Source organism: Cryptotermes secundus, unplaced genomic scaffold, assembly GCF_002891405.2.
Source record: "Cryptotermes secundus unplaced genomic scaffold, Csec_1.0 scaffold112, whole genome shotgun sequence".
Classification (NCBI taxonomy): Eukaryota; Metazoa; Arthropoda; class Insecta; order Blattodea; family Kalotermitidae; genus Cryptotermes; species Cryptotermes secundus.
In genome coordinates, this window is record NW_019718271.1 from 936,407 (window position 1) to 950,813 (window position 14,407).

Here is a 14,407-nt window from a genome sequence, read left to right on the forward strand (position 1 = left end):
GCTTATGAAGAATTCTCTCTTCTGTGGTATAACACCATGTACTCCAGTGGAAGTCGACCGACGTTTCGGAGAAAACATTGTCTTCATCTTTATAAATGAAGCGTAAAGCAAATAATAAACTATTACAGTTACCTTTCGACCCTGAATATAGAGACAATAGGTTAAAGTGAAACGTCAGTTGACTTTCCTATACGGCATCATGTCCCAGCAGGCAGAACTATTCACTAAATCAACTGACTGTGTTTTGTTTCACGCATATTCTTAGAACACTTGAATATGTAAGTAAACATTTTTACATTTCACCTGACGCCGGAGAACTGCATCACATGTCACCTTTGTAAGTTGCTGATTAACACCAATGCCGCCTACAGTGACATGAAATTCCAAATAAACTACAATAAACAGTCTCCGACTACGTAAGAGATGAAGCTCGTTCTACTGGTTGGGGGTAACATGTGTGCAGTTAGCAGAATACAAGGACAGAGGTGACACATTTGTCTGAGAAACTTCTGTCAGTTGCCACGATGAAAATTTCGGTACGGGTTCGTGGGGAGTGGCTGCAAGTGCCATGCAGGAATGGTAAGCTTGTGATATCAAAATATATTTCAAGTCCCAAATCGATAACATGAAGACAGTTGAAATATGTACGCTAATATATCACACACATATTCGAAACGAGGTAATTGTTAGTAGTTACTATAGGATTCTGACGATGGTGTATAACACACTGATATATTGGGTTTTTGGACTTCATCCATCGTCCTGGTTTTTAAGATAACTAATAAAAACCAGGACGATGGATGAAGTCCAAAAACCCAATATATCAGTGAGGTAATTGTTGTGATATTTTATACCTCACTAACTTGCGTATGTACTTATTTAAGGTGAAAGCTAATTGTTGCAAACTGAAACACATTGTCATGAAATTATATAGATTATATTTCTTTGTATTTCTTTAAATATTCATTATGCCAATAGACTTATTTATAAATTGTATTTATTTGTGTTCTGTATTTGTTGTTCAGTTACTGGCTTTTCAATTGCTCTTTTCATGCCTACAGCATCGAACTACATATTGGAAAAGAGAGGTCAGGGTTTAATTTAAAACACTATCCCGGAATTTGCCTGGAGGGACTGAGAATAATCACGAAAAATTTTAGTCAGAATAACCAGTCTCTTAGGCGATATCGAACCAAGACTCTTCAAAATATAAAGCAGCAGTGCTAAGGACTTGACTGCGAACATCTAAAAATATTTCATATCAAATGTATATGCCTCAAGATGGTCTCTATAGTAATGCCAATAATAGTCTTTAAGATAATTCTTGTATGATTAAATCCATAAAGTCTTATTTAAGCTTTATGTAAGGTAATATTGTATTCTCAGGTGTCTGGGATTCGGTGACTAATAATGACGAGTTCTGGATTGGGTGACTGGATTTATTAACGCCTTCTTTTACAATCACTCTTAATCACAATCAATTATAGCGTTATTGCTAATCTACCCACTTCCCAAATCACTAGGACACAAATCCATGTATAGTCTTCTGTACTCCGATGTACTCCTCTAACTAACCAGCTTCGGAATTCAACTCTCTACATTTTCTCGGCACGGACCCCACGGAAAACACCTTTCTTCCATTTGTCTTAGAATGCGTGTTTATTGACCCGTTACTTAGCAATGGATGTGGGCCGCGCCATAGCTCAAGCGGTTAGTCGCTGGCTTCCCACCGTGACGGCCCGGGTTCGATCCCGGGTCTGGTCAAGTGGGATTTGTGGTGGACAAAGTGGCGCTGGGGTAGGTTTTCTCCGAGTACTTCGGTTTCCCTTGCCAATCTTCATTCCACCAAATTCTCCATTATCATAATCACCAGGGGCAGGCTACAATAGGCCAATCAGTGGCCGCCGTGCCGGGTGGATCCAGCTGGACTCCATCCCCCACTAAGCGAATTAATTGAAATAATTAGCAATGGATGTCCTGTTGTTGAAAGCATAATTTCGGGAATGTGTTTACCGAGCAGCTGCCTAGCACTAATAAACCAATCTGAATTGAAATTAAATTCTGTGGCTGATACATTTTAAAAAGTTCAGACATTCCACATACAGATTAAAAACGCAATAAAGCTTCAAAATTACAGTCTTACAGAATATGACACCGTGTAGGTTGGTAGATAGGTAACGACATTTCGGAGAAATCTCATATTGAGGAAGGAAGAAGGTAGCATGTTCCTCTAAAATATTAACATTTTGTACCTGTATCATACTCCACGGGGTCACTTTCCAAAAGGCCGTAACTTTAGTAGCCACAGTTACAAGTGCGTCAAATCTCATGTTTAAGAATACAGGTACGTATTGTGACCGGAGGTGTTACAGTAAGCAAACAGCGGTCCTGTGTGGCCGACAAACGAGCAACTGTTATCCTCAGGATCCTGTGATCCTATCAATATATCATATGGAATAAACGCTAGAGAATTATTACTTATAAAAATACAAAGGCGGTGCTGAAAAGTACTAAAGTCGGCCACTTGAAGCTTAGAAATATTAAGATGGCCATCTCCGCCACCAAAATAAAACACAGCGTCTTAATACAGATGTCGCGGTACGTAATATATGCTTAAGATATATTGTATTTTGGAAAAACAGAAGTGAAAGAAAGAATATATTCAAGTAATGATTGCTATTATTCAGTTCAGAATTAAAATGTAATATGTATGTATATAATTCTGTTGTCTTACATGGATATGAAATTTTTGTCTCACCCTTAGTGAAGGACATCCAACCGAGAACAAAGTGTTTAGGAGAATAGTTGGACTCAAAAGGAACCGCCTCTGTGGTCTAGTGATCAGAGTTCCTGGCTACAAATCCAGAGGTCCGGGTTCGGTTCCCGGCGCTACCAGAATTTCTAAGAAATGATGGGTCTGGAACGGGGTCCACTCAGCCTCGTAAGGATAATTGAGGAAATATTTCAAGGAAATAGAGGCTACGGTCTAGAAAACCGAGATTAACGGCCGTGGGGATGTGACACCCTCTATCCGCAAAAGTTTGCACTAACTTCGCTGACAAGCTACGGTCGCTCGGTCGGTATAGTTCGCTTGCGTACTAAAGCCACGGATTTTGTTTTATTATTATTATTATATTCCTATGTATGCCGAAAGTTGTTAAAATTAAGTCCATTTTCTCTGCATTTTACTTCTGCCACCTGAAATTGAATTGTGAAGACGATATTCGTTGAAACAAATTATATTTAATGTAAACTTTCATTTTTGTTTGTGACAATGTGCCGCAGGAGAAATGACTGTGCGGTGGCTGGGAGACGAGTCAGTCCGCAGATACAACAAGCTGCAGAAACAAGACGATATCAAGGAAAACAGGGAAATGGAGAAGGCGCAGGAAGTAAGGAAGACCCGTGGTGGGGTTATCCTAGACCCTGACGACAATATCAGAGACGTCCTTGACGATAATGACTTTGTAACCGTTGGTAAGCTGAACTATTAAGACAATGTATAGTAAGTGGAAAGTCAGAAATACGATACATCGTCAACTTTCTAAATAAATGCGCAAATTGTGTAATGTATGTAAAGAACTGAGAATTCCTTTTGATGTCGCAATCTTTCTGAAGAGCCTCGTTGTTTTGGCCAGAAACCTTGTGTTGGTATCGCTGAAGATTAATTTCAGCTCATTGGATGAGATGTAGCCTGATAGAAAGGGGGCAGATATTTCAGAATCATAGCCTCCAAAGTAAAATAGAGAATATATAAATAAATTATTAATATTTTTAGCTACTTTTCCCTTCGGTCATTTAACGACGGTTTCAACATCGGAACTGTGAAGCAGACAATAAGCTGAAGAAAATTTTAAGGTAGCCTTCGTGACATAATCGAGGTAGCATCCGGGTACATGTTCGAAGGAACTGAGGAAAACAATGAAAATCATCTATTAGGATAAGTATAAGTCTAGAATGTTTCTTTAATTCGTTTAGTGGGAGGTGGAGTCCAACTGGATCCACTCAGCACGGCGGCCACTGATTTGCCTTTTGTACCTGCCCCGGGTGATTATGATGATGGAGAAACTGGTGGAATGAAGATTGGCAGGGGAAACCGAAGTACTCTGAGAAAACCCGCCCAAGCGCCACTTTGTCCACCACAAATCCCACTTGACCAGACCCGGCATCGAACCCGGGCCTCCGCGGTGGGAAGCCAGCGACTAACCGCTTGAGCTATGGTGCTGCCATTTCTGTTGTATTAAGTCCCTAATTCAGGAATTGTACAGCCTAACGCTCATATAAAATTCTCAATTATTTGGATGTTTCATGAGAGTAAACTCTGTAATTTATTTCCCAAACCTTAACTTACACCCAAGGTTTAAAGTAACAGGTCTGCATGTAGACCCTATTTAAACATGAATCTAATAAATTTGTTAAGCAGTAGCATTAATAAACAGCAGTTTGCAATGCATGCCGAAAACAGAAAATAAGGTATTAGATAATCCGGAAATCGTTTCGTCTTCCCAGTTTCACATCCGACTCACAACTGAATAGGCTACCCGTATGACAAGAATTCAAAAGATTGTTTATAACAATCAGCTACTCTTCCGTCCTTCAGCACCCAAGACTTCACGTGACGGTCTGAAGTGACGGGATTTTCATTTAACCATTCACACTATCGCTCTGCGCATATTTCGTTCGTCATAACATCGTCAGGTAAAATTTGACAGTTAATTATTGGATCCATGCTTAATAGGACGCAGCAATACAGAATTTAAATAACTACGTGGGGGCAAGCGGTAGCATAGTTGGTTGAGACACTATGCTACAAGAGGGAAGATCGCGGGTTCGAATCCCGATGAGGTCATTGAATTTTTCAGTTGACCTAACCTTTCCAGCCGCAGTATGGTCCTGGGGTCTACTTAACCTCTAATAGAAATGAGTAACAGGAATCATTCTGGGGGTAAAGGGCGGCCGGCACGTAAGGCTGACAACCTCACCAACATCTGTCAGCCGACTGTCTAGAAAATTTGGGATTCTCGACCCCTCACAACCTTATTGGCCTCCACGGCCGGTTACAGGGGCAGCTTTACCTTTTTTCCTTACATTAAAGCTCTGATATGGACATCGCAAGGATTGCTGATAGTGCTTGTGAGTGACGTCACATCAGCAAAACTGTGAGCATATTATTTATTACTTTGTTTATATAGAGAGTAGCATTCGCTACGCTTCTGAGTACTTTCTGGGTCACTTTACCGCCTCTGTGGTCTAGCGGTCAGAGTTCCTGGCTACAGATCCAGAGGTCTCGGGTTCGATTCCCTGCGCTATAAAAGGAAATAGCGGCTCCGGTCTAGAGAAACCGAGATTAACGGCCGTGGGGATCCGTTGCGCTGACCACGCGACACTCTCTATCCGCAAAAGTTGGCACTAACTTCGACGACAAGCGGTGGTCGCTCGGTCGGTATAGTTCGCTTGCGGACTACAGGCCAAGGAGTTTGTTTTTTACACATACAGCAGCATTCGATACTCTTCTTCTGTATCTTCATTAAAAAAATTGCTTGGTTACTTTACCACACTGACAGTATGTACACAATGTAGCATGGAATGCTAGAATGGACGATGAATTAGAAATGATTTAGAAGAAAATGACCGTGACGTAAACGACGTATTATCCCAAATTTTTCCCCAAAACGACTGAGGAAAACTAAAAATTTTAGTCAGAATAGCTGATGTCCCGGCCGAGAATTGAGCCGAGAACCTCGAGCATACGAGTCTAGAGCACTACCGCTACATCAATCTGTTCGTACGCAAAGGTACTGGTTATGAACTGGTGTGGATTAATGGATTAGGAAGATCAGTTTTTCCCAGCACTTCTCTTCACGAATAGAGAAGGTATCTTCCAAGAAACTGAGGCCGTGCCATAGCTCAAGCGGTTAGCCGCTGGCTCCCCACCGCGGCGGCCCGGGTTCGATCCCGGGTCTGATCAAATGGGATTTGTGGTGGACAAAGTGGCGCTGTGGGTGGGTTTTCTCCGAGTACTTCGGTTCCCCCTGCTAATCTTCATTCCACCAAATTCTCCATCATCATAATCACCCGGGGCAGGCTACAATAGGCCAATCAGTGGCCGCCGTGCCGAGTGGACCCAGTTGGACTCCACCCCCCACTAAGCGAATTTTAAGAAAATGTGACCTCAGGAATAGAAGCACAGATCTGAGAAACCTGTATGTAAACGAGAGGTAATACCTGACACAACATACTTGATAGTTCAAAATTTCTGTGCTTCCTACCCGCCTTCTTCCTTTTATTCAATTGTGACAATGTGTGAGGTATGAGATTGTATCTTGTCCTTTGTCCGTCCTTAAAATCCTTTATGAATGATACATATAAAGAACTTCCTTGGAATTATGTTCTGGGGTGTAGGAGTAACCTGCAGCTAGCAGACATCTTGAATGGATACAGCCACAATTTTTTCCATGGGAGGCAGTCAGAAAATATCCTTATAAACTTATATTATATCGTTTATGACTACTTTTACTGATTGCCCTACAGTATTCAAGATAATATTACGTAAATAACTCTTGAATTTTATATATATAATCCACAATTTTGATTTTTCCATAAATCAAAATGGCTGACTTGCCCCTTCGCTCTCTCGCCGTCAACGGCTTTTTTTAAATATTCGAAAGTGTTTTGTATCCTTGAAGTGAAGGAATGTGTTGGTTTCTGGTTCTATGAAAACAGCTTCTAGCATCATTCGTTATAAAAAAAAATATACGCCGCAGGTAAATTATTTTGAAGACATATTTAAACGAGTGCCATGGTGACATCAACGAGAGAAGAAAACTGGAAACGCCTTTGATGTAAAAACCACTCGAGTTCAAGGATAATTTCCTGTTTTCCTGTATTGTACCAAGCACTGAGATGTTACGTATGCTAGTCCTACTTCCTGTCCTCAAGGTATCCGATTCGATGGTTAGGTCATGGGCCATTTTTCAGCGAAAAGCTGCTTGGCGTGGGATGGGGAGGATGCCCATATATGGAGAACTGAAAAGAATGAGGAAGAGACCTCTTTGGTCCTGTTTCCTTGTAGGACCGTTCTTCAAGACTGGCGTGGGCGGAGGGAAGTACCGAGGAACCTTAGTGGGACAGTTGACCCTGGGGCATATACACATTTCTCAAAAACAAAAAAAGAGGAATGTCTGGTCTATAGCTTAGAAACTTCTATTGGCTCAGATATCCGTACTGCGATTATCTTCAGTTCACTGAACGGATACTAAGAGAATATCTTGAAGAAAATCGTTACTTCTGATTTCTCTCTTAACTCGTCTCTCCATAGCTCAAGCGGTTAGTCGCTGGCTTCCCACCGCGGCGGCCCGGATTCGATCCCGGGTCTGGTCAAGTGGGATTTGTGGTTTACAAAGTGCCGCTGGGGCAGGTTTCCTCCGAGTACTTCGGTTTCCCCTGTCAATCTTCATTCCACCAATTGCTCCACAATCACCCTCACCTATCATCTGGGGCTGGTAAAATAGGCCAGAAGTGGCCGCAGTACAAGGGAATTAGTCCCACCCCACTAGCAATAAAAAAAAGTATATAGTATCTGTGGCGCAGTGATAATTCACTAATATTTAACAATTCCTGCAATTTAGACCAATACAGGGCCCGATTTACAGTTGTGGGGGTAATTATAATGTGGAGACAGCTATCAGTCGCAGGAAATTCAGTCTATAATTCTTTTTTACAATAAGTATATATACTAAATAAAGCGGCCTCTGTAGTCTAGGGGTAACGTTCCCACCTCATGACTCAAGGTACGCGGGTTCAAACCCGGTGGAGGTCGTAGAATTTTTAAGGGCGGAAAAATTCAGGGAACAAGTCCTCCGGAAGGGACTTTAAGCCGTGGGTCCCGTGTCGTAGCTTTACGGCACGTAAAAGAACCTCATGTTTCCAAAGGAGGCCACTGAGCTAAATTAAAAACATTTCCCGCCCAACAGTAGTGTCTAACACCTCTGGTAGATGGGGGAGGCATTGTGATACCGCTGAGCCGGTAGAGGCCGACCTCGCTGGCTGAGTAGGGACTGATGGTAAGCACCAATACCGGTAGGGTACAGAGGCTGGTAGAAGATTATAGGGGGACCCACAATAGATCAAACTGGTCGCGGTGCATGGGGAAACCCACTCCCTCCAATAATAATAATAATAATAATATACTAAATAACGTTTCGTGAATTCGGAGAAGTAAATATCTCAGTTAAATCCCTTAATTCTATTTAAGTTTTGTGGCAGCTCCAAAGCGATCGCCCCAGCCACTTGTTATATCCGGCCCTGGATCAATAATACTATACGAAGGACAATGCGGTATGTCTGTGCTACAAAACAAAACAACCTAAAACAAACTCCGTGGTTTTAGTTCGTAAGTGAACTATACCGACCGAGCGGCCGCCGCTTGTCGGCGAAGTGTCAACTTTAGCGGATAGAGGGTGTCACGTGGTCAGCCCAACGGATCCCCACGGCCGTTAATTTCGTTTTTCTAGACCGGAGCCTCTATTTCCTTGAAATACTCAATTATCCTAACGAGGCTGAGTGGACCCCGTTCCAGACCCATTACTTCTCAGAAAATCCGGAAGCGCCGGGAATCGAACCCGGGAGCTCTGGATATATAGCCAGGAACTCTGACCACTGAGGTCACTTGTGTCCTACATTCATTACACACTACTCCGTGACCTGTAGTCCGTAAGCGTACTATACCGACCGAGCGACCGCTGCTTGTCGGCGAAGTTAGTGCCAACTTTTGCGGATAGAGGGTATCGCGTGGTCAGAACAACGGATCCCCAGGGCCGTTCATGGTAATGATAATTATGGCAGACTGGTACGGTACAGATTTTATCGTACATATTTTTCACAACCTGGAAGGGTCAATTTACTTTCAAAAGAAAGCAGAACTTGCTGAAGCAGCGCGTGTCAAGGGCAATTGCTCCGTCTGTGTGGACAGCGTAAGGCGCTCAAATGTATTTGGCGGAACTGTGCATCTCTTTCAGAACCTTGCGGCTTCGTAAGGGAAACTCGTGACGTTTTGTGCATTTGTAGTTACGAAAGTGAGCTTGCCTGGAGATCTTCATTTCAGTGACCATTTCTAATCGATTTCTTTCACCCGTCCCTAAGGCATTCTTTCCACTCTTCCCACAGATGCATTTGTTCCTCACAGGGATACGGAAATTATTATTGTTAGTAGATTCTTAAGAGTACTGACGATTGTGGATAACACTATGACTGGGTTTTGGGACTTTTCCCATTGTCAGGAATTATAGGAAATAGAAAACACAACGTTTCAGAAATTTGATCTGTGTGTCCCAGAATCTGGTGTGTTGAGCACATTGTTGTCACACTAGTTCAAGCAGCTTGATTCTGCATCTCAGTATTTTCATTAACGCGGAGTTATGCATCCAATTGCATAGTTATCCATTCTGGAAGATCTTGTCAAGATCCGAATTCACGTGACCTATAATAATGCTGGCCAACTAAATAATAATAATAATAATAAATACAAACTACTCCGTCCAGTGTGACATGTAAGTTTTTACTACGTTAAAACTTATCTCCCTTACATGTTTCGGTCCTTACGGGCCATCTTCAGAGGGAACATCATTACAAACTGGAAACTACCATCACAATAGGTGTTTTGATTTAAAATACATACACTTATATCCTATAATGCACAGTACGCATAAAGTCGAACGTTTCAAAATCACAGCAGCTTCCTGGTGTTGTAAAGTTTTTAAAAGTTTCTAGATGTTGTTTAAAAAACCTTTATTGTCAATAGTTAAACTTTTTTTAAACCACGTATGTTCGTGTCTGTACTCCTATCGTCCTTCTTGTATGGGGAAGATTTTGTGCCTCCTGTCTATCATGATGAGGAGGTTCTTGATGTTGTCCAGGGTTTGTTCGTGGCTTGCTGCGTTGTTTTCACTAAATAATAAGTCGATGAAATGGTTTATGAATGATACGAAGGATGCGGCCTTTCCTTTGGAGAAACTAGGGGCACTTTTTCATAACAGATTGTCGACCTTTTAATAATTGTCCTGTGTGTTACCGGGCAAAGGTCTGACCCTCTGACTTCCTCCAGTTGGCAACAAAGCCACAACAGAACAACCTGGTTGCATTATTTTGTACGATGGTAATATATATCAAGGCGAGGTTATAAGTACTAAAACGCAGAGCAATAAGCACAGAAAAAGCTTGGCTTCTGTTTGTTAATATTATCCAAAAACTTTGAGAGCGGCACAAATGTGTGTCCCGCCTTATCTTCATGTGGGGTACAGAATGCAGCTGTCACATTTGGCATTGTCCCGTCAAAATCTGACCGTATGTGATCCCTAGGTGACCGAAAGCTGTGTCCAATAATATTCAGAATCGCACAGCTGTACTATAATACCTACTATTATATGCATTTATAACTTGCTTCTCACAGTGTACAGTCATTTCCTACTGAATGTTTTAAGAGAAGTTTATTCACATAATAATTTATGTTTTCAGTGGTTGCATCTGAACGCTCAACAACAGGAACAATAATACCAGAAAATCTTAAACACATTCTGGAACCAGTGTATCCTTACATGTTACATATTTTCTGCATGAGAATTCAAAGAGAAATAACATCATAGTCCAAACATGGACTTTTCTATGAGTTATGAAATAATTTATAATTTTTATTTATCTATCTATTGATTTCAAATCAATGTGAATGGACATGCTTCACGAACAGGTAATGTTAGTAGTTACATGATTTATTGCTAATATAGATCTGTATATTCTAAGTTAACAGCAGCAAAATCAAATTTTCACTTTGATGGAGGAACGTTCTAATTTGAAGAAGAACACAACAGAAAATCTATTAAAATGATTGTCCATACACATCTTTCAGGACCCGTGTTAAATTGTTATACATTTTAATAATAAATCCTGGATATGAGAAGTCTACATGTGTTGGTTGGTAATTCATGCTTGTGCACACTATAATTCACAATTTATTTTACCTTTACCTCATCAGATCCAAAATTTTCCACAGCTTTCAATTGCACATAACTTCCTGACACTAGTAGCCCAGCACTTTTACACAACAATAAGTAGAAAAAATAATTTTTACCATGAGCCACCATAGCTAATGAACTTACTTTAATAAGGAAACAACTTTGACATAAAAATAAACATTCTACTTATTAGAAACTAATACTTTATCATCAACTGAGAATATAAAGAGAAAACTTCATTTACAGAAAATATATTTTTCATTCTCTAAAACGCCTCATTTTATAAAGAAATAAAAAAAAAAATGTCAGTATGTATTTTTATATCAACATTGAAATGAACTTATTTCTTTGATTTGCATCAACACAATATTACTAATGATTAATAATCCCACAAATACTAATAAACATTTAAAATTAAGTGAAACAAGTAATGCACAAAGGCTTATTAAATACTACAAACAACATATGCCCTTTTCTGTTACATTAAATATTCCTCCTCTGCAGAACTTCAGTGTGTTATTCTTAACATTTTTAGTATCAATTTAGTGCTACTGTGAGAGATTATCTTTTGACATTTTACATTGCCTGGATAAAACTTTCCCTCTGTCTTCAAGCACAATTAAAGTGTATCCACTTGGGGGGGGGGGNCATTATCACTATGTCAGTTTTAACAGACAAGTCACAATAAGCCTCCAAAACGTCATAGAGTGTAGCTCTCATTCGATGTTTCTGTGGTGAAAAGTGGATTGAACACTAACAAGAATATCTGATATTGTTTTGCGATCACTGAAACTGAGCATAAAATGAGAGAAAAACAGAAACACAAAGTGCAAATGCCATTGTATACCTCCTTATCAGGACAACTGAATACATTAAAAGAAAATACTCCCTTGACAATTTCAAAGTACTATACAAATAAACGCAATTAAATGAATACTAGTTATGAAATAAGAATTTCCTTAATGAACATGCAGCCCTGCAAAATACGAACCACCAGATGAGGTAAGTCTGAAATTTTGAAAAAAGGAAAGTGTTTTGTTCCATTTTAAACAACAAGTGTCAGATATGAAAGTATATCATCATGTTTCATTTCAAGTGAATCATAAATCACCATGCTTCTTTTGTACTGATGTGTTTACCTTAGTTTACAAATGTATATTTTTATCTAAAAACTGTGCAGAGACCATTCCACTTTTTTTACTTCTATTCAAAGCTCTGAGGTATATTTTGATTTAAATTTCTAGATTGGACTTTTAAAGTTTCCAAACATAAAATAAAATATTTTAACTGAGCAAATCAGTTCCACAGCAATACGTATGTAACTAGAATTTGGCTTATGGTCACATATCTGCCTGTTATTAGTTCAGAACTGCCTACACTTCTCAGCAGAATACTATAATAAGGATAGAATAAAATCTAACTAGGATGCAACATAAAAGTTAAGTCTTATTCTATCTATGTTAGCAGAGTTTTGAAATAATAAACTAAACTTTATTGAAATCATTCTTAAATATCTAAGAATATCTGTTAAGGAATTTGCAATTCAGAAAATGAGGTATATTTCATATTTAATTCATTCAAATTATTCAACATTCATATGCAATTTGTTGGCTTCCTAATCCTTTGCATCTGTTTTTTAGAACAAGTGATAATTTATAATTGAAAATCTCTTTGCTGATCAATGATGTTATCCATGTAGGATGACATAATTCTGGCACATGATTTCTTTACACAAGTCAAACACTTGCAGTAATTGCTGTTGAAGTTTCAACATCAAGAAAAGCAGCATATTAAATTTCCCAACCTAAGAAGTGGCAGCAATTCAAATCCCTTTCCCTGAAAGGTTGTTTTAAGTATCTTCACTTGTGTAAATAAAATTTGTTAGAAGAAAGTAAGGAAGAAAACACAATAAAGGGAAAACATAAATGAAAAATTATGCCCCATCTATACCTGTAACTTACATTACATTAAATTCAATCTATGTTCATATCCACTGTAAGTTTATTACTTTTATATTTCAGCACATTTTAAGGCACAAAAGCCAAGGCCCTGTGCCTTTCCTACTAATATATTCTACATGCGCACGCACGCACACATGACCCTCATATATATACATACTTGTATATATAGGTTCATTCATAACTAGAAAACTGCTTTCTATTGTACATGCATTTATTAAATGACATCATATTATATTTCATTTACAGCATATTTTCTTGGATGGTGAAAGTTTGTCAACAAATGATCTTAGACAGCTTGGTAAAGGCCGCTACAAAATTAAGGTAACACAAGAAACAAGCTACTAAACTTTCAACCATAACTATGGCACCCAAACGAACTTCAGTCATTCTTACTTTTGTGTGAGTAAATCAATAAACAGAACATTAAACACTTCCTGAAATAAAAATCTTCTCTGAAAAATACTGAAATGACCACTTGCTTTGTCTGTTGCTCATGCTCCATTTCACATCATGCTAACAAAATTAATGATGTCAGACTCTTTAATTTAGTATGCAAAAAAATTATTGTGCCATAGTTTAGCCTCTGCTCCATACACATATAAACAGACAATTTATGAATTGCTCATTTTTATGTACCTGTTATACATTTCAGCTGACACATGAAGCTGAAATTAAAGTGAAGAATGCTAGAGAACTTGTTGAGAAAATTCTTCAGGAGAAAAAAGGTAAGATACAATTAATTTGAAAATTACAGTGGAACCTCGAACTTCGAACACAATCCATTCCTGGAGATGGTTTGGCTTTCAACTTGTTCAACTTTTGAGTTAAATTTCCCCATTTTAAATAACATAAATTGAATTAATTTATTCCACACCCCCAAAATTTACCCAATATAAAACATTTTAAGTGCATATTTCAAAAGATCATGTTGGTAAATAATGATAAAATAAGTTTATTTTATTTCAATAATTGAATGTTTTTATTTATAATAGTACATACATAAAAATACTGTATAATAATCAATCAATGATAATAGTATGAGGGTTATTACTGTTCACTGGAAGGGGAATTACCCTTCTTTCATCTGGAATCCACTATTTAGGAGTTGTGGTTCATTAACATTATCATCACTTGATATTTCTTTGGAGACAAACCTGTCCAATGTCATTTGGGTTTGTCTATTTTTTAAAACGTTTCTGAAATGCTGCATTACTAAAGTAAAGTAAAGCTATCCCTGTACCAGGCCGTGAAGGCCCATAGATTTGCTAGATGTTGAGGGTCCCACACTATCTAGACAATCGGCTCAAAGATGGCGGTATGGTTGTCAGCCTTATGCGCCAGCCGCGCTTTACTCCCCAGGAAAATTATTTAATTAATTCATGGTATTCATTTCTGTTAGAGGCTGAGTGAACCCCAGCGCCATAGTGTGACTGGAAGGAT

General features: G+C 39.0%; 1 protein-coding gene across 3 annotated transcripts in view; it reads left to right on the forward strand.

Moving 5' to 3' along the window:
• The first annotated feature begins 450 nt into the window (after positions 1-450).
• LOC111868937 (histidine ammonia-lyase) overlaps positions 451-14,407 on the forward strand; it is a 33,384-nt gene continuing 19,427 nt past the window's right edge. For all 3 annotated transcript variants that reach the window (XM_023860099.2, XM_023860178.2, XM_023860258.2), the window contains exons 1-6: positions 451-579; positions 3,286-3,477; positions 10,513-10,582; positions 11,981-12,008; positions 13,214-13,288; positions 13,620-13,692. In XM_023860099.2, coding sequence (XP_023715867.1) covers positions 525-579; positions 3,286-3,477; positions 10,513-10,582; positions 11,981-12,008; positions 13,214-13,288; positions 13,620-13,692 — 493 coding nt within the window. In that variant the 5' untranslated portion in view covers positions 451-524. The remainder of the gene's footprint in view (positions 580-3,285; positions 3,478-10,512; positions 10,583-11,980; positions 12,009-13,213; positions 13,289-13,619; positions 13,693-14,407) is intronic.